Source organism: Seriola aureovittata, chromosome 17 (assembly GCF_021018895.1).
Source record: "Seriola aureovittata isolate HTS-2021-v1 ecotype China chromosome 17, ASM2101889v1, whole genome shotgun sequence".
Classification (NCBI taxonomy): Eukaryota; Metazoa; Chordata; class Actinopteri; order Carangiformes; family Carangidae; genus Seriola; species Seriola aureovittata.
The window spans coordinates 15,872,350-15,897,536 of record NC_079380.1 but is presented as its reverse complement, the minus strand read 5'-3'; the positions used below and the strand labels follow the sequence as shown (position 1 = coordinate 15,897,536).

Genomic DNA, 25,187 nt, shown 5'->3' with positions numbered 1-25,187 from the left:
TACATTTCTATGTTTCTATAAGCTTTATTCACCTAATTCAGTTATATGTTTAATTATGAAAATTTTTAAATACGTGTTTGTTAATCGGGGGTCAATATCACAATTGATTATTAAAAGTGTATGTAAACCTGTATAATTTTACATCAAGTAATTTGTACTTACCATGTATCTTATATAAATGCTTCATTGTGAAGAATGGTTTATCTCCAGTTCTACGTTATTGTAGCAGTTTTTATGACCATCGTGTGATGGCCAGACCTTCACCTAGAAGGCTGTTTGAGCTGGACCAGCGTGCTTTAATTGATTCCACATAAGGTTGGCTGTTTAAACGTTAATGGTGCACAACGTTTAACAAGTTCAAGTTTAAGTTTTGCAGGTATAATTTCATTCTACAATGCTACTAGAAACTACACCTGCTACACCTGATAAATGTACATGTAAAAATCACAATTGTCAAGTACCTGCCATCCTACAGACATTGTTGCATTGTCGCGATAAAGGCCTCAAATGCCCTACCTATTTATTATTATTACCGATTATCCTTTTTCAGACAGCATAGCTTAGCCAATAAACGTTTCATCAGCAGCGGCTGTGAAGTGGTGTGTGATGTTCGTGACATTTCCAACACTGTTGTATGACCTTTTATATCACAGAGCCTTTGAACTGCCCCCAACAGTGAATAAAAAGAGGGTGCAGGTCAAAAGGAAAGTCAGGACCTTGTCGGACCAGACAATCCTGCACAACCTGAGCTGACGTGTTGGATCGGGTAAAATACTACTCTAAATCCATTTCCTGCTGCTGCTTTTGGTGGTGAGGAAGGGTGTTGAGTCCATAGTTGGATTTTTGCTAAGTCTTTATACTGAGGGGAATGTCAGGAAAGATGTGTAGCAGCAACAGTGTGGTTCAAACAAAAAAACTGGTGGATCAACTTCGGGTGGAGGCAAGCATGGAGAGAATCAAGGTATGTAAGAATTATCTATTAACTACATGCACGATAGCTGCACATCATCATACAACATGGATAAGTCAAGAGCAGTTGTCTGAAAATTTCTTTAGTTCAGAATATCTTAAAAGTACTAACATGCTTCATGTCTCTATAATTAACATCCTATGTCCATTGAGTATTTTAATTTTTTAAGTTATTACCATGTTCAAAATCCTGTCAAATGCCATCCTGTCCATCTTTGTCCCAGCAGATCTCCCTGACAGCAGCAGACTTGGTTCAGTACTGTCAGGACCACAGGCGCAGTGACCCTTTGCTCACTGGCATCGCTGCCTCATCCAATCCTTTCAAAGATAAGAAGACCTGTGTGCTGCTTTGACAGTCCTGAGTGAAGATAGCCAACACATTATAGACTGCCATATGGACACATCATGTGAAGATGTAACCACAGATTTTTTACTGTCAAATGTGTTCCTGATAAACTGCCCTGTCACCAGTGAAATAGCAGATTGTTTTAATATCTACCTTTTCCCTTAAAGCTTCTCCTTTGAGGATAAACACCACATATAGTGCACTTCGTGCATCTGATATTGTCTAAATTAAAGACAGCACTATGATAAAAATACAAATAATGGCTTTACTTTTACTATTGACTTTATAACCTTAATTAATTTAACTCCTTTACATAACAGCATAACTAATTTATGTGTCCCTTAAAATTTACAACAGTAAGGAATTACCTGGGTAACTGGAAACTGCTCAGATCAGAAGTCAGCTAAACCTGCTCCATAAGGGCAGTGAACAAATCCAGCCAATAATTCAGACACTAGATTTTCAGGCCATTTAATGACATCTGTGGAAACAGCCTTTCAGTGTGTTTTAACATATATATATACGTATATATCAAGTGCTGTGCAAATGATTTATAGTTACATTTATCCAAACAACTAGACAGGCACACAGACAGACAGACACACACTCACACACACACTCACACAAAAGGCATTTGCAGACATACTTACAAAATGGATAATAGTGATTAGTACTACTGACTGTTCAAATAAATAGCTTTACAAATACAATCAGTGTGTCACAGAAGGTTTGGATCCAAGTATTTCACTGTACATGAAGAGTAACTCATTTTGTACAATATCAGTTCCAGTAATGGATTCAGTCAACTTGTGAGCATGTAAATACTTTTACACCTTTTAAATGTCTGCATTTTCCACGCTGTTTGAACAAACAAACAATTAAAGGAGGAGAAACAAAATTCTTTAAACGCAGTGTGTGTTTTTTTTTTTTCTTTTGTTTTTTTTTAAGTTTTCAGTACTTGCACAAAATGACAAATAATAAACGCAGGAAACACGTTTCCTGTGTTTATGTGTTTTTTTGTCTACAGAAAAATCTAAACGTAATCAAACAAGGACAAAAAAAGAAGAAAATTGGTTGAGAGTTTTTGGTAAGTGACCACAACCTTCCCAAACCAACTCTGCTATAGAACAATAAAAACACACCAGGAAATAAAAATTAGCAATGCCACTAAACATCTTGTAGCACTATCTCTGAAAACATTAGTTTCACACTTTTTAACATGAGTTTGGCAGTGCAGCAAAATAAAATCATTTGTTTGGCCATAGGTACCACAAATGTCTTTATTTGCAATCTTACTTTTTCATATTAATTTGTTAAGTTATTTACACTTACATTTCTCTTGATGCAATGCTTTCAGAAAGTGTTCAGGCCCCTTCACTTTTTTCACATCTTATTATCTTGCATCCTTTTGCTAAAATCGTTTAAATTTACTTTCCCCTCATCAATCTACATAATACCCCATAATGACAAAGTGAAAACAGATATTTTTACTGATTTATTAAAAAGGAAAAACTGAAATATCAGCATTCAGACTCCTTCCTCAGCAATTAGTTGAAGGACCTTCAGCGATTAAAACCTTGAATCTTCGTGGGTATGACACAACAAGCTTTACATACCTGGATTTGGGTATTTTCTGCCATTCTTCTCTATAGATCCTCTCAAGCTCTGTCAGGTTGGATGGGGACCATTGGTGGACGGCAATTTTCAGGTCACTCCAGAAATGTTCGATTGGGGTTGGGCCACTCAAGGATGTTCAAAGAGTTGTCCCTAAGCCACTCCTGCGTTGTCTGGGCTTTGAGCTTAGAGTCATTGTCCCGTTGGAAAGTGAACTTTCAGCCCAGTCAGAGGTCCTGGTTTTTGTTAAGGACATCGCTATACTTTGTTCCCTTCAGATTTCCCTCAACCTCGACCAGTCTCCCTTTTCCCTGCTGCTGAAAAACACCCCCACACCATGATGCTCCAAGTGGTTTTCGTGTGTCTATTCATTACGGTCAAGGTGTAGAAAAGTCTCAGATGATCGAGAGAAAAGGGAGGCTGCTGAGTTAAATTTTAAGTGTCAAAGCAATGGGTCTGAATGTCAATGTGATAATTCAGTTTTTCCTTTTGAATAAATTGTGAATAATTTCTAAAATTCAGTTTCCCCTTTATTTTTATGGGGTATTGAGTGTAGACTGATGAGGGAAAAAATTAACTTAAAGGATTTTAGCATCTGGCTGCAACACAACTAAATGTGCACAGGTGTTAACCAGCCATGCTGCAAGTAAAGAGAGCTGTTTCTTTTTTTTCCTTTTATTTCAGCTATGTACTTGCCGTTGTGTACTCCATATATTCTAAATTCCAAAATGCTGAAAGACCAGTATAGTATTCAGTATTTGGTTTTCAAATCTTGTCACATAGTTTCCAGGTGTTGCTCTCTCATTTTCTGGGCCTCCAGACTTCTACACACACATCCCCGGAGGCTACAGCAAGGACTCCAGCATCCACACTCAGCTGACATTTGAAGACAGAGACAGGAGGGGTATGTGAGAGATACTGAAGACACAAGGAGAAAAAAATATTGACAAAATGTGTTATAAAGCACTAACCCCATTGACTCCAGCTTGATGATGCAGTGTGCATAACGTCCTTGGAGGCGCACAAGGGACGTGTACCTGCAATAAAGAAAAGAAATTACAATAGAAGAAATTCAGTACCAAAGCTGGCTAAATAGACAAAGCAGTAAGGAATGAGCTTCTTCCTACCTTGACAGTACGATCAGATGAACAGGTGTAGAGGCTTCCAGGGGTCCTGTGGATGCCAGTGACCAGAGCTGTGTGTCCCACATCAAACTGGGACAGGGGTTTTAAGGTCCCTGCCTGCATAGAAAAGGAGTGGAGCTTGCCACCATTGTCTCCTGCCCACACCTCACTGCCACTGTAGCTCATGGACAGCAGATAAGAGCTCAGCTAGAAGTGGAGAGGTCGGTTGAGAGTCAGTCTTGGTGCACAGGTGTACCTGAGCATATATGCACGCAAATACTTAACGACTTAACTTAACGAACTACGTGTGTGTGTGTGTTTGCAGCTACCTGAAGTTTTTTTAAGCCTTTGCCTGCCCTGCGGTCATAAACAGCCACAGTGCAGTCCTTACTTCCAGAGATGATGTACTTGTCATCTGCAGCTAGGCACATTACAGCGTTACCATGGAGACGGAGGCTTTTTACCAGGGGCTCAGCAGCTGTAGATAAAATCGTGACATAATCAACCTCCGAAACCAAGTGATTTGTCTTCACAATTTATTTGTATGATATCTGTCATCACAGTCATAAAACTAATGATCTTTATCTGCACTCTACACACACTCAGCCACTAATGTGATTATATGTTAAACCCCCTCACCTCTGGTGTCATACATGCTGACCCTCTTGTCAAATGTACCAGCCAGCAACACATCCGTCTGACAGGACAAGCAGAGGACAGCAGCCCCAGCCCTGATCAGGCCCCTCTCTGCACCACCTGCCTGTAGGTCCCATAGCCTCACTGTGCTGTCAAAGCCCCCTGAAGCCAGCAGAGATTCCTGAGATTCCTGAGATGCCAGACACCAGACCCAGCCCCGATGGGTGCTGAAGTCACCCTGCCCTCCCAATGTGTGCAGCAGTGTGCCACTAGGACCTGCTTGCAGATCCCACAGTTTAACATTCCAGTCTCTGGAACCAGTAGCACAAACCGTCCCCTCTCCCCCCACGAGGAGGACTGAGTTGACCTGGGCAATGTGGCCAGACGGTAGGGTGATGCACTCCAGCGATGGGGGTGGGCTAGGACTTCTAGCAGGTTGACAGTGCTCTATCTCTTCAAGTCTTCCATTACCATGATTCCTGGGGTCTGCCAAGCCCTCTTGGTGATTAAGAGCACCATCTTGCCCTTCATTAGCATCAAACATGATCCTGTGGTCCCTTTCTTCTGCCATTAGTGCCGGCGCATCATCCTCCAGTCTCTCTTCCAACTCCTCTCTCAATCTTGCCAGTTGGTCCTCACCTTCAATGGGCTGGATTTCACCATCCTCACCTTCTATTGCCACTTCCATCCCTTCATCAGCACCATACGCAGCCTCTTGTGCTGCCACTCCCACTCCTTCTACTTCAGCCTCTCCTCCACCTCCCTCCGCACCTGGTTCCCCATCCTGCCCTACCCTTTGCTGCTGCCTTACTTGACCCCTTTCCTCCACAACCTCTTGGGTCTGTCTGGCTAAAAGGTGTGCTTGGCTTGTCCAGCAGGTTATCAGCTGCTCCATCTCCAGGCAAGCAGTGGGCCAGTCAAAGTCCTCCCTTGGCCCCACTGGAAAGCCAGCTTGGGGTCCTATTAGTCTGCGTGCTCGGAGCTGCCAAGCGGTGCTGTCCTTTCCTACATTACCCAATGCATGACAGACCTGAAGGAAGGAGAAACAGGGATTCAAGAAAATTTCCAACATTTGCAAGACCTATAAAGTCTTGCATAACGCGTCACGCGTACATGCACAAGGCTGACGCGATACACAGTTCTGCCAGTGGTTTCACATTATTCCAATGATCTACAAGTGGTGGTAATGCACCAAGCAACACAGCAATGTGCTAACAAAAGTAGGGAAGAAGAAGACTGCTTGGTAGTGAATTGTAAATTTGTAAATGTTTTATGAGGAAGCAAATAAAGTTGCACACATTTGTTCAACCTCAAGGATACAAACAAAGAGTTTTGAAGACTAACACAGTGCAAACATAACTGTTTACAACAAAACTTGACAGAACACGTTTAAATTAAGAAATGTTCATTCTGGATATCTATACTTGCTTTTTTGTGTATTAACTGTCAAGTAAATGACACAAACAACAAACTTAATCAGTGTCCAGAGTATACAGTGAAATGGGAAATATCTCACAGTTATTTAGTCTTCTGGTGATTGAGGTAACAAATAAGCAAGGAAATTAGAGGACAGGACTTCTTAGGAATTGTATGGGAATGATGGGTCAATACATCTTTAAAACGTACCTTTGGCAGAACAGTGATGACACACTGAGCAGGAAGGTGTGAAGCAATGTGGGTTACCATCTCCCATGGTAATGACAACAAGCCACTTGCCTCAGCAGAAGGTGAAGGGCTAACGTCTGCTGAGGACAGGTGACCAGCAGGAAGAAGACTGGAAGGAATATGAAGACCACCGTGACTTCCTTATTAATCTCATGACCAGCCATTTAACTGAGGGTGAATGAAAGTCTTACCCCTGCAGGTCAGGCCGGGAGGCTTCACTACTCAGAGGTTTCACGGGGTCAGGACACGGTCCACCCTGGTCACCGTATGTCCCTTCCTCCGGTTCATACGAGTTAACACTGACCTCAGACATCACCTTTCTCTCTCTCTCTCAGCACAAGACCACTAACTCATGCACTGTAAGCCAACATTACTTTAAACTACCTTTGTTTTGTGCTGTTGGCTGTACGTGTTTCAATACATTTAGTGTAAAATATTGTGACAATGAAACTTGACCAAATGTTAGCTTAGCGTCAGCTACACTGGTAACAATTCAGATACACACTGCTTGAAGAAAGCTTTAACTACTTTCCATGAATACAGTCCTTTTATTAAAAGTTTCACCGTCTGTTAAATGTATATAAATTGAAAAAACCTTGACTATAGCTGAAAGACAGTAGGTTCAGATTAGCTAGCTTCAAGTACTGCTACACAAAATAATACTGAAAACAAGACCAGCCTTTGACAAATCCAGTCGTTGGTCAAAAGTCGTAGCCGGAGTGCGTGTAACAGAAGGTCATAGTCACGATATCAGTCAAATTGAGACTAAAATATCATGTAACGCGGTAACATTAACTGCAATTTATCAGCTGTTTTCACGGCGAACTACAAAAAATTCAAAACATCACTTCCGGTGTACAAAGATGGCGTCATCAAACTGCGCGACAAGATGGCAACCATGGCAACCGTCTTCTCATCTCTCGCTTAGATTTTTCTGATAAACATTTAATACTTTGTTAGGGATATCAGACTATTATATGTGTATGTATATATATATATATATATATATATATATGCATGTGTGTATTACACACATATTCATATATATCTCACACACAGACAAACACATATGTATCAATCACTCACATCACTCTGTAAGGAATCCCACGTTTGAAATTTTTTTACAAATTTATAAAAGATGATGTAAATGTACGTATTTTTTAACTCATGTTAGCAGCATGGCCCTTTGGATGGCAATGGCAACCTAGGCTTGGTTCCCAGAGGATGCCTACTAACTTTGACCTCTTGATTTTACCTTTAGAGCCACCATGTGCCTGACGTTTTGGCTTTATATGAAATAATTCACAATTACTAGACCTTCATTAAACTAAAACAATCAGGCATTCACATTATCCTCCTAAAGAAGAATTGCAAAAACTGACATTGTGGTTAGTGTTTTCAGCCTCTGTGGCACATTGAATCTCATTCAAATGTCACTTTAATTCATTTGCAAAAGGAGGATGGCAAGATGTCTTCTAGGGCACCAGGAAGCAAGTGCCACCTCTAAGTTTAGGTTGTTTCCTGCCTGACCCAAATGAATCAGATTTAAGGCTCAAGTCTTAAAGCAAATAATATTTATCCAAACATATTGATGATCATACAGAATACAAACATTCCACTCAATGACTCAAAGCTTAATAGAAAAAAAACTTTTATTTTCCCCTATTCACAAAAATTAAATTAAAAGGGATACATCCCACCTGCACCACAGTTCAGCAAAATAAAGGTACTACATCAAATTCAATTGCCAGCCTTGATATCAGATTGAAACAAGTTATGAATTAGTTTTCCACATTCTTCCCTAAGGTATGCACCAAGCACCGACTCTCCTTCAGTCCAACCACAATATCAAATTTAACATAATCAAATGGTCCGCTATAAAACAACGAAAACAAATTATTCTTTAAATAAAAAGAATAAAAATGGGGAAAAAAAAAACAAAACAAAACAAAAAAACTTTTAAAGTCCAAAACAATTTGTGCACTGGGGCACACAAAAATATTTAAAAAAAACAAAAACAAAATAAAAAGTAAAAAACAAAATAAATAAATAAAAACAAAACTGTCACATGTGCATCAAAATAAAAAAAATAAAAAATAAAACAACTTGTGGACAACTTGCATTTAAATTTACTTCTGTAGATAGCTTAGTGTATCACAACATGGTGAGGAGTGGTATAGCCTCAACTTTTTATGTCACAGGAGCATCATCCCTCTGAAACAATCATTCTTGTAATGAATGCTTCAAAAGCTGCTGCTCCAAGCACATCTGTCCAGCCTCTGATGAATGAGTGGCCAGCTCACATCTCAACACCCGCCTACCAGTTAAACCTGGACAGGATGCCATCAGTATTCAGTCTGTGGGGTCTGTGGGCTTAGAAAAGTGGTCAGGAATCCAAAACACTGTCTCATCAACATCTGCAACATTTGTGCTACAACAAAATCAAAAATCTGCATCACATTTGTTGATCACACATTAATGCTGATTCTATAAAATACATAAACTGTAAATGTGAGCTGATATTCAGGAAAATGCTTTTTAGTCAGACAGGAGCAGATATCAGTATTTTCCATGAGTGAAAGTCTTCATCTTAAGAGTTTTAAACACCCTGACAATCAAACTGATGACAGAAACTGGCAGGCAAATGTTGATTCTCCCACTGGCCACATCAACCCAGGCATGACTCAAACTACGCCCCCCACTTAACTTTAGAGTAGGGCTGGTGCAAAGTTACATCTAAGCAGTACTCGCGTACACACCATTATAGTAAAACACCAACAGGCAACAGCCATACACACTTACATTACAACCGTCCACTATGGACAATGACTAAAAGATAAAGCTTGATAAAGACCACCACTCTCTCACATAAGCTAACCAGTGTCAGGGGAGAACTATTAGGACTCAGAGTCAGTGTATTCCCAGGCATAACCTACACAGTATTGTCGGGTGAAGATATGGCAACAACAATCACTAGTTTTATCACGAGCTGGAGAAGTACCTTATTATTCCAGCAGCGAATTGTGTTGCCATTGACAAAGCTCTTATAAGGTAGATCCCTCCAAAGGGACCTGTTATAAAATGACTAAAAAAGGAGCAAGACTCACTGAAAAGCATGCAGTGTTCATGACAAGGAGAAGCTTTGACAGCTCAAACAGCCACTATTTAACAAAAAAGCTCTGATGAAAGAGACGGAGACATCTTTAAACACAGATATGGATTGACAGGTGCACTGGGACATGGATCCAAAATACTGTAATTAAGATGTTTCCCTCTTAAATCCTATTCAATCCATTTTAGAAGGTGCTACATTATAAAACTATGTTAAGAGGCCTCAAGTCTTACCTAGTCATTTTACCATTGCTTAACATTATCAACATTATGCTTACTTTAGCAAGCCATTAACAGTCCTAAAATCACTTATCAAAAAAACTATATCTCAAGATCAGTATATCATTACTGTATGTCTTACATGTGAAATTCTAAATTTCTTACAAAAGAAAAAGTGCATTTATATCAGTAAGAACCAATTCATTCTTGGTGATGTCTTATCGCTCTCATTAAGTCTGTTTTGTAAATACTCTAAAAACAAAGCAGCAGCAGCACAAAGGATTCTCAACTTTGCGTACAGTATTTTAACTCTTCTTGCAGTGAGTGATTCTCCAAACAATCAGACATGAGCCGATTCCTGTATTGATTCCTGTATTGATCTACCAATAGTTGGTCGTCACACACACACACAGCCTCCATTACACTATAGGGACATTGATTAGATGATAGGTATGAATGGAGGACAAAAATAACTAAGCACCTGACAGCCTCAAATTATGGCAGCCTCCCCATACAGACAACTAACGCAATAAATCAAGAGTGCAACAAGACACACATTCACTCAAACATGCGTCACTTAGGAGGTGATCATATGCCATGCAACAACTTGGTACTGCGGTGGTAAAACCTTAGAGGACAGACCTACTGCATCTTCTTTGCCTCAAATGAGGGAGAAAAAGAAACCTATGATCTGAGAGGAATTCAGCAACCAAGGGAAGAGGAGGGAAATTAAATTCAGCTAAATGTACATGTGAAAAGAGAATAAGACCCATGTATATGCACACCGAATGTTTATGCAATTTTGCCGTAAAAGGTGCAAAAAAAAAAATTTGTGCACATTTCCTGCATTGTTACATTGTAAAAGCATGTTTTTTGTTTAGCCTCTGGCACGAGCCTGTTTAAACACATCTACATCTGTGAGTCTTTCTACTGACTACGTGCATTGTGGTATTTGGGACTGTGGCACCCTATGCTGGTTCAGATAATTCCGTATTATGTACCTATCTGCTACCCCCCCTCCCCTCCCAGCCGTCATCTATCTTAACAGAATAATCAAATCGAGGAGGGGGAGGTCAAAGCCAGCCCCTATTTTGCCCTCTTCTACCAAGGATCCCTGCGGTGCTGTTGGCGAAAGTCACTTTTGAGTGTGTTTGGATTTAGTGAGGCGTTTAATCCGAGAGGTATATGTATATCCCCAGTTTACCCTCCCACACCCACCACCCTCCTCCCACCCTCCCTCACAGAGACACACAGGGCGCGGGGGGGAAAGGGGGCCATCCGCTGAATGGAGGGTCAAGGCCAGTCACATCCCTCCAGCTCTTGTTTCTCCCCCGTGATCTGGGCAGTGCAATGAGTACCCCAGTAACCCTCCCCTACATTAACCTGAGGAAGAGAGAGACAGAGAGAAGAGTTTTAAAATCACATTATACAGCAACTAGTAAATGAAGAGCTGACAGAAACAGTTCAGGGGTCAAAAGGAAGCAGTGGTGTGGGAAAAGTGAGATTCTGGATCAGAAAATTCATTTGGGAACAAAATGTATCATTGCATATCAATGAGCTGGGATTTTCATCATTTCCAGAAGGGGGTCTTGGGTTGGTTGTTCATTTGTGACAGAGACGTTTGCTGGACATACCTAACAGGTTGATGTCCTGTGTGGACCAGGGGAAGGTTAGGTTAGACGCCGTAGCAGGCAGACAGGCGCTCCTTCAACAGAGGAGGGAACTGCTCAGAGAACTGCTGCCAGTTCTCTTCCCCGACCTGGTCCTTGAAGCCATGAAGAATCTTGAAGGGAAAAAAACAAAAACAAACAAAAAAAAAAAAAAAAAAAAAAAACAGAAAACCATCATGATCCAGACTAAGCCATCGACAACACGATTGAGCAGCTGTTTGTTACCTAGCTAATTAAGCTAACATCAGCTCAATAACTTGATTGAAAATGCTGCCTGGGACTGAATTTTTTGCATTTCCAGCTGATTTTAAAAAGAACCCAGTAAAAGGGTCTAAAATATTATTTTGTGCTCAATGACTGAGGCTAAAAAGGCATTTTTCTGGTAATACAGCATTGAGCTAGTTAGTCCTGGAAAAATGTAAGATTAAACTTATTTCATTCCAACATAACTGTTCAATTAATTTATTATTTACTGTATTCTATAAGAGTATGCTTTCACTTTTAACACAAGAGAAAAAGGTTTTTAGGATGAGGGCATACCAATGTGTTTTGAGGAGTATAAACTTCCCCAAATCTACTAAAGAGCAAGACAGAGGTGCTAATTTTGATAACTGATAGCATCCAGGACCGCATGGACTGCTGGCTCCTTGGCTTTGTAAGTTAGGTAGTAAGTTAGTAAGCCGGACATGCCTACAGTTGCAGACTGGAGCAGATAAACTCACCTTTATACTGTTCTTGTGAGTTTGGATTACAAAAGCTAAAAACGTGCTGTGCTAACGATTGTTTGCTAGGCTACGACTGAGCTATGACTGGGGGAGGACTTAAGCAAACAGCCACCATTCTCTGGACACCCTGGTTGATCAACTTGCAAACGTGATGCCGAATTATCATTTGTGCTGTCCTGAAAGTGAAAATCGTTCTCCCTCCCTTTAACAGCAAACTCTAGCCACACTTCTCAGACTCAAAAATCATCCGCACCACATAATCAGATTTCGAATGTCTGATTAAATGATCATCACAGAGTGTGGTGAGCCAGCAGCAGACATGGGGAGGGAACATCTTAATGACAAACACTAGTCATCTAAAAGCACTGATGAAGCACTCACTTTATAAAACATGTCTCTCAGGTCATCCTTGGGGTTGACCCAGGAGGCCACAGCATCACAGAAGAAAATGAAGTCCTGAACAGAAAAGACTTGTTACTTAATCACACACTGATGCAGAGTTCCCCTAGCTATGTAACCCCTGCATCACCAACAGCAATCACCTCACCTGCACCACTCCTGCAGGGTTGACGCCAATCATTACACAGATTCCCCTGAAGGCCGAGTCCTTCTCCTCATTATCTCGGATATTCCTCAGCGATGTGCACCTGAGAACAAGGAGAACAAGGAGTCAGTGTCTAATTGTTGTTAAAATACCTCCCTAAATTGTCTATAATCGACTGAAAAACATTTGTATATACCTGTAACTTTTATATGTTCTATCAATTGCAGAGAACATGGTTAATAACAAAGGTAAAGACAAAGGCGGTGCGGTTTGTGCAGACCTGCAGGTTGCATTTGGTAAGCTAAATCACACACGAGCTTGCATGCATGAAAACCTGCACACTGAAGATGGCAAATGCGGAACTGTGCCATCTCAAGTATGAGTCACACAAGGTTTGTGGTATCTGGATCAGAAAATGTTATGGGAACAAAATGTATCATTTTGTGTCAATGAGCTGGGTGTTTCATCATATCCAGATACTGAGCACTTGATTTCACTGAAGGCAACCATTTGTTAAATAAGGAAAAAAAAAAAAAAAAAAAAAAAACGAAATAGAAGAAAATGACCTCCCTTATGCATTTGGGAAATAAATTTAATTATGTCCTATTGCACTGTTTCCTTTCCTCTCAAGAATAACAGTTTCTCTTTCTTCTAGGCTAATAGAAGTTTATTTATACATAGTGCAAGAAGAAGGGCCTCGGGTTTGGCGCACGATATAAAAAGAAAAGACTTATTGTCTTATTATAGATGTGAATTTCATGATATCCAGATAATAATGTTCGAACAGTGACTCACCATGGTCTAATGAAATGCTGCAGCTGTGGCGCCACTTCCTGGGGACAGACATAACCCAGTCTGCCAATTGTAATGGCTGCACACAGAGAGACAGAAGAAAAACACTTCACCTTAACTCACTAGTGTGACCATCAGATGACATCCAAACTTATACTGTGCATGTATCACTCGTGTGTGTACCTGTGTTTTCCAGCAGAGTCTTGGGCGTGTTGGGTCTATTGATGATCTCCACCAGGTGTGGCAGGACCATGCCCACATACGGCTGCATCTCTGCACCTAGAGACACATACACACAGCATAGAAAGAGCACACTGTCAAATGTATGAGATAAACAAGCCACCTGCAGTGTGGATGTGTCATGGTCACAACTGTCACAATGCTACAGATTCATTTTGAAGCCACAGAGAAAAACATGAATATAGACTGATCATTTTGTGTTGATGTATGACTCCATCGGTGATAAAAACTGAGTGAGTTAAGTTTAGGTGTTTAAGAGTTTGATCCATTAACCTTTTCAGTTTCTACAGTCACTCAGACACTAAGGCATAAAAAAAAATAAAAATAAATAAAACAGTGTCATGTCTTGCAGTTATTTGATACTATGAAATTCAACACAATATTTGTCTTATGCTCAAAACCAAGACCATAGCCTTACATACCAATACGCCTCTACATCCACAAAAATACATGTTGCAATAACACAGCTTTTTAATGAACCCTTCACATTACACGTTTCTTGCAACACAGGGTTCGTTCACTAGTGAATGCTGGAGTAGACTAAACAACATTCTGTGACCAGAAGACTACATTCCTATCTTTAACAGGATAAATTCAATCCTCATGAAAGCTATCAGTGTTATAATGTGTCTACAAATTCAAAGACAGTGTTGATGCAAAGAAATCTAGACAGAACCGTACAGCTTTAAAGGTGCTTCTTATAGCAGTTTGGGTAAAAAAGGAGGCAAATCTCAGCATATCTGAGAGAAAAGTCTCATTTGATTTTGCACTCATTGGTGTCAAAGATGACTGGTTTGCTGGTGTCCCTACGCTCACCTGGACAATCCCCTGTTTGCTGCTTGACACCTGTTCCTGTAAGGATATCACACAGAGTGTCACTGGGCTGACTGGATCACGCACAATGGCTAGCCGGGCAAGCATGCACACACACACACACACGTTCACACAATGCACAAGCATAATGGAGGTTGCTTCTGGCGCTACCAGAAGTCGTAAGTGTTAAGATAGACCTACTTTCACAACCAGGCAAAGTTTGCTTAAGTGTCAATGATGGTCTGAAAAACATTTATATATATCTGCAACATCTTTATGTTCTATCAGTTGCCAAGGACGCAGTTAATGTCGAGGGGAAAGACAAAGGCCATGCCGTTTGTACAGACCTGTAGGTTGGTTTACATTTGTTAAATTAAATCACACACGAGCTTGCACACATGAAAACCTGCACTCTCAAGATGGCAAATGCTGAGCTGTGCCACCTAGAGTATAATCACACGAGGTGTGCAGTATCTGGATCAGAAAATATTATGGGAACAAAACGTATCATTTTGTGTCAATGAGCTGGGTGTTTCATCATATCCAGATACTGGGCACTTGTTTGCACTGAAGGCAACAATTTATTTTAAAAAATGAAACATAAAAGAGGCATCAACAATAAGTACAACCTGCTTACTCACCCATTTGCATGGAGATCTCCCCAATGGCCCAGGTCGCGTTGTTACACACCGAGATAAACTCTGGGTTCAGGTTGAGCCCCAGGATAGGCATGAACTCAGCTGGAGGGAGAACATGCGCACACACTGGTTACGATACAATCACTTACACACACACACACACACACACACACACACACACACACAAACACAGTTCTTTCCTCCCTCAATAAAGACACTAGACTCTCTATACTAGATATCTCAATGAGTCAATGCTGGGTGTTCCCTGATGGCCAGATAGTAGAGGACAGGTTATGTAATTTTAGTCAATGCTCTGATAAAGCACACTCACCAATACAAGGCTTCACATGGAGGAAGCAGGCTTTGGTTAAATCACCCAACAGAGCAAAAGAGCTTTGCCTCACTTCAGGCATTGTGTCCTGAAATGCAACACAAGCGCGTTAGCGTCAAAATTGTCCAGTAAATACTTAAGAGTTCAAAAGAAACTCTGCTGACACATGGAGAAGCACAGACAGAAACTACAACACACACTCCCTCATACCTGCATGCACTGGAAAAGCAGGGTCATGATGTTGGAGCGGGCCACTAGCTGTTCCACATTCCCCCCCAAACCCTCAGCCAAGCCGCTCAGCAGATCCAGGGCCACGATCATAAAATCCTTGTCGGGAGCCTCATACTGGTCTGGGTGCTGATTGTACATCTGTGCAGACAAAACATACACATTTCAATGTCTCTTGTTAAAAAAAAAACAAACAAAAAAGACCACCAAAGACACAACATTTATTTTGTGTGTGTTTTCTCACCATAGCCTGAGCTAGTGTCTTCTGGACTAGTGTGACACAGCGCTGATAGACAGGCTCACAGTAAGGCAGAAAGCCACTCTGCAGGGCAGTGGCTACTGACGACAGACACTGTAAGAAACACAAAGATGACTTTTAGAAAGACAAAAACAGCATGAAAGCAGTGGAAATCCGGGCAAGACTCTTTACACTTACCATGATTCGGATAAAAACCTGCTGTAGTACAAATTACTCCTTTATCAACTTCTCACCTCCAGTAGTGGGAAGAGATCCTTGTCTTCGTCCTTCAGTTCGTTCCACTTTGCAATAAGGGGGGGCATCAACTTCTGTATGTACTCCTGAGAAAGAATACAAAATGGTAAGATCTCACGGTTTCTCCTACTTTATAAACTTCAGAAAAGACGATATGAAAAAACTGTATCAAAAGGACTAGACTATATAGAATGGAAAGTGGGGGAAGCCGCCTGGCTGTGTCCAGCTGTGACAAAAGCAAAAAAAAAGGTGTAAGAGTTCCACAGACACTTACAGGCTGATTGAGGTGGTGACCCACTGAGTCAGCCAGAGTTCCTATTGCATCATAGAGGATGAGGAGATTCTTGTGCTGGTACTTTCCAAAGGCAAAGACCAGCGTGTCCAGAATAAAGCTCAGGTAGGGCACCAGCTCTGTGCACGCCTCCTCTTCCAGAGTGGCAAATGCACTAAGAGAAAACCAAGATGGAGGACATATTACTATTTAATCTATATATATCTAGTTCTTCCAGTCTAGGAATTGAGGACAAAGTGTGTCATTATTAATCAATGAGCTGGGATTGTCTTCACATCCACATATGTAGAGTGAAGCTGCTCACCTGCAGGCAGCCTCCTGCACCCTCTTGTTGCCGTCAAGGATGCGTTTCAGAAGCTCTGTCATGAGGGGTTTGAGGTAGGAGTCGGGAGGCTGGGAGACCACCCAATGTGCATAGCGACTCAGGGTCCAGCAGGCAATGGAGCGCACCAGGGCCTTCTTGTCGCACAGACACTGGATGAGGTGGGGGATCAACTCCGGCAGGTAGGGCACCATGCCCTGCATGCAGCCTGACGCATGGAGAGGGACAAAATGTTTATCATTATTTTTCCCTTTTTAATCTTCATTTCATTGTTAATATTTATTGTTGAGGATTTTATCTATTTTCTGCCCTTTTAGTGGTGCAATTCTACTTTATTTGGATTTTCTTATGTAAGGGAACATTGGAACTTTGTTTCTGAGAAGGGGTTAATAATATTACAAATAATATTACAGGGATAATTATCACACACTGAACCACTTTCAGTACACAGACAATGTTGCAGCTGTGAGGTTTGTCAATTTAAATATCATTTACTATTATCTCAACTGTTAAATGTATTTATTGACTGATTGATTGATTGATTGATTGATTGATTGATTGATTGATTGATTGATTGAACAAGCAACTGAATAAATCAGACATTCATAATAACAAGGATTAGATACAGCGAACTTGATTGATTCAACTCCGACAAATGTGTCGTTTCGGTGAGAACTCCTGTCAACTGAGTCTTACCCTCAGCTATGGCACCCAACACCAGGATGCCAGACTCCTTGATGACCCAGTCGGGGTGGAAGAGCAGGCCTTTGAGGAGCGGCAGGAGGTGGGGCAGTAGCTCGTCGCGGAACACGTTGGCCAGCACGTCCAGGGCTGCGGCCGAACACTTTCCTACATCAAAAAGAAAAGCTCAATAACAATGTTGTTTTGCAAGTGACCTGGCGGCAGATGTTTTCTAAAAGCTAACTGCACTTGCTCCTAGAGCCACAACTGAGTGTTAAAGCATTGCTACATTTTGGTGAGTTTAAAAAGACAAATCTGTTATGAAATGCCAAGGGTTCTCCATTTATTAAAAATCAACATGCAACCTATAAAAAGAGGCGTGCAAAACTGGAGATGATATGCAAAGGACACAAGATTAATTTAGACTGAAGCCTGACAAAATGTGTGATGTTTCAACAAGAGCATGTGTGTAACTGCATTTCTCCTCCACTTACGCAGATTCCAGTCTGACAGAGTGTCGTCATCGTCGTCGTCGTCTTCTTCGATGTCCTCACCCTCCTCACCCTCCCCTCCTTCGTGCTGCAAGGTGACAGTGCGCGACTTGTGGAAACGGGGCTTGATGTCCTGATCGCTGTCTGGTACCGCCTCGTCCTCCTCCACATCACCCTGGACACCCAGACGCATACAAATGTTTACTTCAGCTATCATCATACAAATGTATTCTTTGAGGCACAGATTTATAACAGAATTGGGACCTGTTATAAATGATCATTTTCCTTCTGTAATACTGGCTCCAATTTTGAATGCAGTTGTGGCCATTGTTTTGGATTTATGTAAATAAGGGCATATTTCTGTATGAGAAGGTATTTTTTAACTGGTACAAGAAGAAAAGCTCACCTTTAATAGTATGATGTCTATCTCTGAGTACTTCATCCCATTCACAAGGATAGGTATCAGTCTGTATTGACAGAAGATGAAGACTTTGTTCAAAACAGTTGACAAATCTCATGACAAGTTGATAAGAATGATGCGATTCTGTATTAAAAAAGCTAATAGACAAATCCTTCACAGTATCAAAAGTTTGATTAGTTTGTGCCAATAATCTGTATTTACGCAACGCACATATTACATGAACAATAGTTAATGAGCTACTCACTGCACCAGGTGTCCGGACAGCATCTCCTTACAGATGGGTTGCTCTGCTAGAGTCAGCCAGAACTCACAGGCCTCAAGAGCCACGTTCTCATCAGGGTCCTGGGTCCGCTGCAGCATGTACTGCAAGAGATGAGAAAGGCACATGTTTGAAAGTCAGTACAGAGAGAAAAATATCAGCAATGCGCCAAAGTTCAGCAAAGACAAGTGGAAAATCTGGATCAGAAACAATAGGAACTTTAGGTATCATTGTATGTCAATGAGCTGGGTTTCTCATCATATCCAGATGCAAAAGACTAACTAATATGGACCTACAAAAAAGGTCCACAGCAGTGAGCGTTCCAACACTTACCTGGATGATGCTGTGCATGTGGGGGATGAGGCGGTCAATGCGGACCTCCAGTAACATGACCAGGGCTCGGCACACGTTCTTTCGAACCTCAGAGTCCTCATCTGCTGCCAGCGCAAACAGGCTCTAGTAGTGGAGAGACAAGAAAGATATTAACTGTGAGAGAGGGGAAACATCCAGACTATGGGATGAGCAACGAGGCAATTAAAAAAAAAAAATGTATATATATATATATATATATATATATATATATATACACACACACACACATATACACACACACAGTCAGATTTACCTCAGTGTTCAAACACACAGCTCACCTCTATGAAAGTGTCAATGTTGTCCATTAGGGCCTGGGCTCTGCCAATGATGAACTGGTTCACACAGGCAATGGCATGGGACCTGCAGGGATGACAAAGAGGGTGTTAAAATTTCTCAATTTAACAAAATAAATATAAAGCAACATTTTGCTCGATCTCACATTCTTAAAGTATGAACTTGCGTTTATGGAAGAAAGTTGTTTAATTGCTATTCAATTAAACTGATAACATTGTAGTGTATTTTATGTAAAGCAGAATTTCCCTTAAAAAAAGTAATCAAAGTATTATGGATCCACTGTTTCCCAAATTTGTCAAAGGAAAAATAGAAAAATGTGGGTGTGACAAACTGAGCTAAATCCCTCTCATGATACAAGAGGTGTGGCTGTTAAATGAGAGAAAAGAGACTGGAGTTCTGTAAGTCAACGGGCATCAGTCTCATTATTCAATAGCTACACCTCGTATATAAGCAGTTTAAAATGTTACCACCAGTCATGGAAATGAGAGATCCACTTATGAACATCCTACTGTGAATAAATGTAGGGACATTACTACTGACAAACTTATGTGCCCCTTTCATGCACACAAAAAGGGAAGTAAGTGTATTTAAAAAGCTTGTATAACTTGCACCATAACAGCTCACTGCATCCCGGTAGCAATTAATGTAACTTGTGAATTAAGGTGCATGTCAGTGTGAGGGGTAAAGTGAGAGTGAAATCAAAAGATCTGGATCAGACAGTATGAATAAGAACACCTTCACTGTCAGTCAGATGTTAGTATGTATCACACCCAGATGCTAATGACAGTCACACTTAAAAACAACTCCTGCTCTCTCCTGTACCTAATCTTGGGGCTGCAGTGCTTGAAGAACTGAAGGAATTTAGGTATCATAATGTTGAGGGGTCTGTTCAGAGCGTCACTGTCCAGCAGCTCCGACGAGTCCTCGCAGATCTTCTGCAGTGCTCCAAACGAGCCCTGAGACACGGACATACACAGAAAGGCTGTCAAATCAAACGCAAACATACAGGGACACAGAGGAGAGAATGAGACTGCATCAGAAAATAAAACGGGAGCAAAAGTACTGAATGCACTGTACACACAACGATTTTCGGCTGAATGTGTAAAGAAATTATTTTAGTCACACATTAACAGGATTTCAGTTGTTGCTTCACGACACCATGTAACTTTCAGAGGTGCTAGGTCACACTCATGTATACCTGTGCCTTCCTTATAATATTGCAAATATTTTATTGAAATAAACGCCCGACTAACTCCATATTGAGGATACTCAGCCTTTCAAGATGATTGTTGCTCTCCCAAGTGATGTTTGAAATATTGTTAGTTTTCAAATATGTCACATGGTGTCGTTTAAGTGTCTTCACACATTGACCATTGAAAATCATCTAAAACAAAAGAAATCAGAACCTGCTTGTCCCTTAATTTAAATGTCAATATTATGAAAAAAATATTAATTATTCTGGATGTCTGCCATTTCTTTAAAAAGGCCCTGTGCCCCATGTGTTTGCACTTGTTTTTCCTGATAGAGATGTCCCCTGTAAGCTTGGTTGAATCTGCTGGGGTGGAACAATCAGAGCCTCTAATTTTATCTGTACTTTAACTTTGGAGACCTCGTGTAATTCTCTGCATAACTACATCCAGCTTCAATCTGATCAGAGATCTAATCAGCCAGAATAAAGAAAAGTGGCAGCCCTGCTTTTCATAACATAAAAAAAATAATAAAAAATAGATTGGGGCAAGTGCAGACCTCACAGGTGTTGTAGTCCTCTGAGTTGAGCAAGTTGCAGAGCTGGGGCAGCAGCTCAGGCCATGTCTGTAGCTCTCCCTTGGAGGCAATAGTTGTGATCAGGATGCCTAGAGGAGAGAGAGAGGGGGGAAGAAGATAAAAGACTTCAGATGGTACTTTATATTAACAGAATCACAAACAGTTGTCTTTCGAGCTGCTCTGGATCAGACAGTATGAATACAAATACCTTCACGGGAAGTCAAGATGTTTTTATGCATCATCTCCAGGAGGCAACCAGAAGTTAGATTTTTTTTTTTTTTTTTGGGGGGGGGGGGGGGGGGGGGTCTAGCCAAAGCTAGCCCACAAAAAGAAATGGTGATGGAGAACACCCACAAACTTACCAATGGTAGCACGGATGAGCGGCGAGGGGTCGCCAATGTTGTTGAGGCATTCCTTCTTGATGAAGTCAGCAACAGCTGGTGGGAAGTTCTGGTAGTGGGCCTTAACATTGTTCTTCAGAATCAGACCGCTCAGAGAACGAGTTGGCTCATCTGGACGGATGACAGGAGGAGAAAGAAAAATAAAATAAAAAAAGTACAAAAAGGGTCAGAGAGAAGATAGTCAATCAAAAGTCATCAAATACACCCTAGTAGCCACTATGAATGCCCCAATATTACTGTTCAGATACTAGTTACAACACCTAAACTAAGATCTGAAAACAGTACTCTTTTCTTTTCCCATTTCACAATCTGTATGTCTCACTGTGTGGAACAATATGTGAACATTTATTTTTAGACTTGTGAAAATGTTTATTATTTAACGTACATAACGTACTATACTGCGCTGATCTTATGAGGATGAATGGAAATATGAACAAAATACGTGTTTGGCTCTTTTCAACTCTTCACAAAATGTGTGTTACATTTACATACAACTATTTTACTATTTATCAATATCAGAGCGTTCCATGTCACACCCAGCATCATCTCTCACTGACTGCCCACATTAAACACAGAGTTAAATACTGAACCTCAAGTGTCTGGGGAGGATCAGTGATCTCAGTGGGTTATATAAGGCTTTGAGAGAAGAAACAGATCTGGCTACTCACCTTCAGTTTTGAGTCGTGTGAGGACAAAAATTAGATAATTGTTGAAGTCAGGGAACTGGTTGAGTTGTTCAAGTTTCTGGCATGGCTGTTAAGGACCATTTGACTTTGAGCTTCAAGATTACGCAACTAACCTTTGCTCTCTATGCAAAGTTATGCGTTTGTCAACTGTACATTGGTCAAAACATAAAACATGACACGTTTTTCTCTACATGGAATCACCAGTGTTTTGCACATATACGATATTTTGGGTGGCTGACAAAAGTTTGTTAATCATTTTGTGCATTAACATAATTTAAGAAATTTCGTAAATTTTTGTGCAATTGTAGACTTGGAAAAAAGAACTACAAGGCAACTACAGAAAAATCCTCAACACTCAACTTCCAACCCGATAACACAGCAGTGGCAACAAAACAAGGCACTGGTCAAAATCCCTTTGCACTTGGCACTGGTGTGAGGCACAATTTAGTAAAACATAATTCACTAGCTTTACTATGCAGTGTGAGATCACTCTGTAGTAGGATACTTGTTGGACAGCTCTCTGCGTGACTGTGTTGGGGGACTGTGAGTCTTTGAGCAGTTGGAGGACCTGCTGGAGTCCCTGCTCATCTGGCTGCCACTCCATCCTGAAAAAATACATACAAAAATTTAGATCCATACATGTTTGACAATGTATTTTGACAATATACGAGCAGTACTGATTAAACAATTTGGTAAGCAAGTGGTCTCTGGATCAGACAGTATGAATACGAAAACCCATCAGTGGTAGTCAGATGTTTTGGATGCATCATCTCCAAAGGCCACATGCACATGTAAGGTTGGGAGAGCAATCTAATAGGACACAATGTAAGTACAGAGCACACTAGCAAAATCAGTTGGATGCACAGTAAAGGCTGCTTTGCTAAACCTTACCTTGTATCATAGGGGGTTAATAAGTCTAAAATGTCTGTTAATCACTGTATAAGGCATTTTTCAACCAGTTACCACAACACATTACTAAAAGACCCCCTTAATAATCTGAAAAGTTATATAAACATCTGTACTAAGTTTTTATTTCTTTAACTAAATCAATCCATGTACCAAATGGTCGAGGGCCAAAGGGTGTATGTAGGCAGATGAGCGTGCACATGGTGCAAGTCCAAAGTGGACTAGAGTTCGGTGGGGAGTTATTTGAGAGACAAAATAAACACGCAGCAGCCGCTGGCCTCGGAGTGCCAGCATGCCAACACCTAAAATCGTCATTGGAAATCGGCTTGCGGCACAAAAACGAGGACATTAGTCAACACGACCAGCTAAAATCTCTATGACCCGGCTTAACCGCTCCAAGTTAATCCTACCCCCACCCCCACGCCACCCGGTCGGTTGGTGCGAGTTACGGAAATGCTTTGTGTTTCAATGTTTCTCGTTCAAATCTCAATAATGTCCTGCGCAGCACATGTGTCCATCATGCACGGCTAACCTGAGGAGGTCGTATTCACCTGTGGTTGGTCGAAATGAGAAAAGTTATCAGGATATGAGTTAGCTATGTAGCCGCACCGCCTGGTCCGACTCCAAGATAGCCGTCCGTGTGGTTTGCCTTTAATACATTTAATTCCGTTAATTGGTTTATTCTTACTATAATATTCATTACCGAATAATTTATGGGTTAGTTCTGCTGAATTTGAGATGCCTTCCTATAGCCTCCCTGGTGCTACCAAAGTTGCCCTTCTTGCTCAGGCCTTGTCGGCAGAGCAGCTCAAGGCTGGGTGTTCCCAATGTGCCCGGCATGAAAATAGGCAAATATCGCCATCTGCTCTCCAAAGGAAGCCCCGTACCAAGCCATCCATTTAGAGAAATCTCAAATCTGAATGGCCATGTAAGGTATCGCGGTTAACACAACGCTAGCAGCCAATAATAGGTACAAACTTGGTGAACACGTTTTGCAAGCTGGCGTTAGTGTTTGACTGGAAATGCTAATGCTACTAGCTAGGCTAATGCTACATAACGGACACTTGCTTTAATTCTCGCTACATCAGAACACCTTACCCAATCACGTTGATCGATGTAATATATATCTAAAATATTTTGTCAAAATACAAGCGAACTAATATGTACGTACAATATTGAGTTGATAGTTGGATTATCAGTACTGGGCCGCTCTTCTCCCCCTGCTTCGTAGCGGTTCTTCTGGTTCAAATGAACACGCCGATTGAAACTGACCTATGGCGGCTTCCGTTCAACACACATTTCGCTAACTACGCGAGATCTCAGGAACATGTGGCTTTCTATCTTCGCCGTTTTAAGATAATGGTTAATAATAAGGAACAAAATGAACATTATAGAAAAATAGGTCGACAAACATACCAAAAAACAAGAATGATTAGGATTAAATAACGTTAAAGCAAATGTACACATTTATAAATCATATAAATATCTACAATATGTGAATGGGTTTTCATTTCTAGGTCTCCAATAAATTATAGTTACCGCTGCAAACCCACACACAAGGCTAGTTTACTAGTTCAAGGAAAATCACACGAGGCACGGAACCCTCTTCTGGAACAGCGGTCAAGTCAGCCTCCACTTCGAAAAACACGATCAAGTACTATTTTTTGCGGTACGTGTTTATACTAGGCATTACGGTAGGCGTATGCCAGAACTGACTTCAAAATAAAATGCTATATTCCGGTGAACGTGATCTCACATTCAGTCAGTCAGTAAACCGTTAGTACATTTCATAAACCAATAGTACAGCACATCAGAGTGCCCCTCAGACAATACAAAACTCAATGTCACAAGAGAAACTCCTTTAAGTTGTTTTTAATTGGAATAAAGGCTGCATGTCATTATTTCACTTGCCTTTAAACCCATTTCGTATTAGTTTCTACTGTTACCATTCTATCTTGCTCTTTTGGAAATGAATTCTTTATTATTAGGTTTGACAAATTATTCACACAACATAAATGACAAAGCCTCAATTTTAAGTTTTTAGGCAGTAGTTATTTTTTATCAATGTTATTTCTATCTAATACTTAATATTTCATTATTTCTTGTAAGTTATGTATTTTACGTATTTTCGTTATTTATT

At 40.8% G+C, this 25,187-nt stretch overlaps 3 protein-coding genes and 1 non-coding gene across 7 annotated transcripts; 1 reads left to right on the top strand and 3 right to left on the bottom strand.

The window, feature by feature from the left end:
• The first annotated feature begins 618 nt into the window (after window positions 1-618).
• LOC130185792 (guanine nucleotide-binding protein G(I)/G(S)/G(O) subunit gamma-12-like) lies at window positions 619-1,619 on the top strand. Its single transcript, XM_056402454.1, has 2 exons — window positions 619-961; window positions 1,197-1,619. The coding sequence occupies exons 1-2, from the start codon at window positions 869-871 to the stop codon at window positions 1,320-1,322; spliced, it is 219 nt and encodes a 72-aa protein (XP_056258429.1). The 5' UTR covers window positions 619-868; the 3' UTR covers window positions 1,323-1,619.
• A 151-nt stretch (window positions 1,620-1,770) lies between these two features.
• fbxw9 (F-box and WD repeat domain containing 9) lies at window positions 1,771-7,230 on the bottom strand. Its single transcript, XM_056402453.1, has 7 exons — window positions 6,546-7,230; window positions 6,316-6,463; window positions 4,693-5,719; window positions 4,383-4,531; window positions 4,057-4,260; window positions 3,901-3,966; window positions 1,771-3,805 (listed from the first exon to the last, which is right to left on the bottom strand). The coding sequence occupies exons 1-7, from the start codon at window positions 6,665-6,667 to the stop codon at window positions 3,731-3,733; spliced, it is 1,791 nt and encodes a 596-aa protein (XP_056258428.1). The 5' UTR covers window positions 6,668-7,230; the 3' UTR covers window positions 1,771-3,730.
• Window positions 7,231-7,913: 683 nt separating this feature from the next.
• On the bottom strand, window positions 7,914-24,687 carry LOC130185251 (transportin-2-like). 4 transcript variants are annotated; one of them, XM_056401615.1, is made up of 26 exons: window positions 24,587-24,687; window positions 22,647-22,746; window positions 22,124-22,199; window positions 21,417-21,566; window positions 21,037-21,143; window positions 20,113-20,246; window positions 19,275-19,356; window positions 18,958-19,080; window positions 18,610-18,728; window positions 18,351-18,411; window positions 17,948-18,119; window positions 17,469-17,621; window positions 16,755-16,980; window positions 16,433-16,604; window positions 16,158-16,244; window positions 15,910-16,017; window positions 15,648-15,806; window positions 15,438-15,525; window positions 15,110-15,208; window positions 14,472-14,507; window positions 13,599-13,694; window positions 13,419-13,494; window positions 12,627-12,726; window positions 12,461-12,535; window positions 11,319-11,467; window positions 7,914-11,067 (listed from the first exon to the last, which is right to left on the bottom strand). In XM_056401615.1, the coding sequence occupies exons 2-25, from the start codon at window positions 22,743-22,745 to the stop codon at window positions 11,360-11,362; spliced, it is 2,706 nt and encodes a 901-aa protein (XP_056257590.1). In that variant the 5' UTR covers window position 22,746; window positions 24,587-24,687; the 3' UTR covers window positions 7,914-11,067; window positions 11,319-11,359. The 4 variants fall into 4 exon arrangements, with proteins under 4 accessions (XP_056257590.1, XP_056257591.1, XP_056257589.1 ...); XM_056401616.1 differs by having other exon boundaries at window positions 24,605-24,636; XM_056401614.1 differs by lacking the exon at window positions 24,587-24,687 and adding an exon at window positions 24,219-24,580.
• LOC130185936 (small nucleolar RNA SNORD41) lies at window positions 22,849-22,917 on the bottom strand. The gene has a single exon (XR_008830235.1). It is a non-coding gene; the product is annotated as a small nucleolar RNA SNORD41 (small nucleolar RNA).
• Window positions 24,688-25,187: the final 500 nt, after the last annotated feature.

Bases quoted from the DNA above. Each gene is read 5' to 3' on its own strand.
- LOC130185251 (XM_056401615.1), bottom strand. From the start codon at position 22,745: ATGGAGTGGCAGCCAGATGAGCAGGGACTCCAGCAGGTCCTCCAACTG. The intron at 16,018-16,157 runs GTGAGAAGTTGA...TGTTTCTTACAG, and splicing joins ATCTCTTCCCACTACTGGAG to TGTCTGTCGTCAGTAGCCAC. The intron at 15,807-15,909 runs GTGAGAAAACAC...TTGTCTGCACAG, and splicing joins AGACACTAGCTCAGGCTATG to ATGTACAATCAGCACCCAGA.
- fbxw9 (XM_056402453.1), bottom strand. From the start codon at position 6,667: ATGTCTGAGGTCAGTGTTAACTCGTATGAACCGGAGGAAGGGACATAC. The intron at 6,464-6,545 runs GTAAGACTTTCA...TATTCCTTCCAG, and splicing joins TCCCGGCCTGACCTGCAGGG to TCTTCTTCCTGCTGGTCACC. The intron at 4,532-4,692 runs GTGAGGGGGTTT...TTTTATCTACAG, and splicing joins CAGCATGTATGACACCAGAG to CTGCTGAGCCCCTGGTAAAA.
- LOC130185792 (XM_056402454.1), top strand. From the start codon at position 869: ATGTCAGGAAAGATGTGTAGCAGCAACAGTGTGGTTCAAACAAAAAAA. The intron at 962-1,196 runs GTATGTAAGAAT...TTGTCCCAGCAG, and splicing joins CAAGCATGGAGAGAATCAAG to ATCTCCCTGACAGCAGCAGA.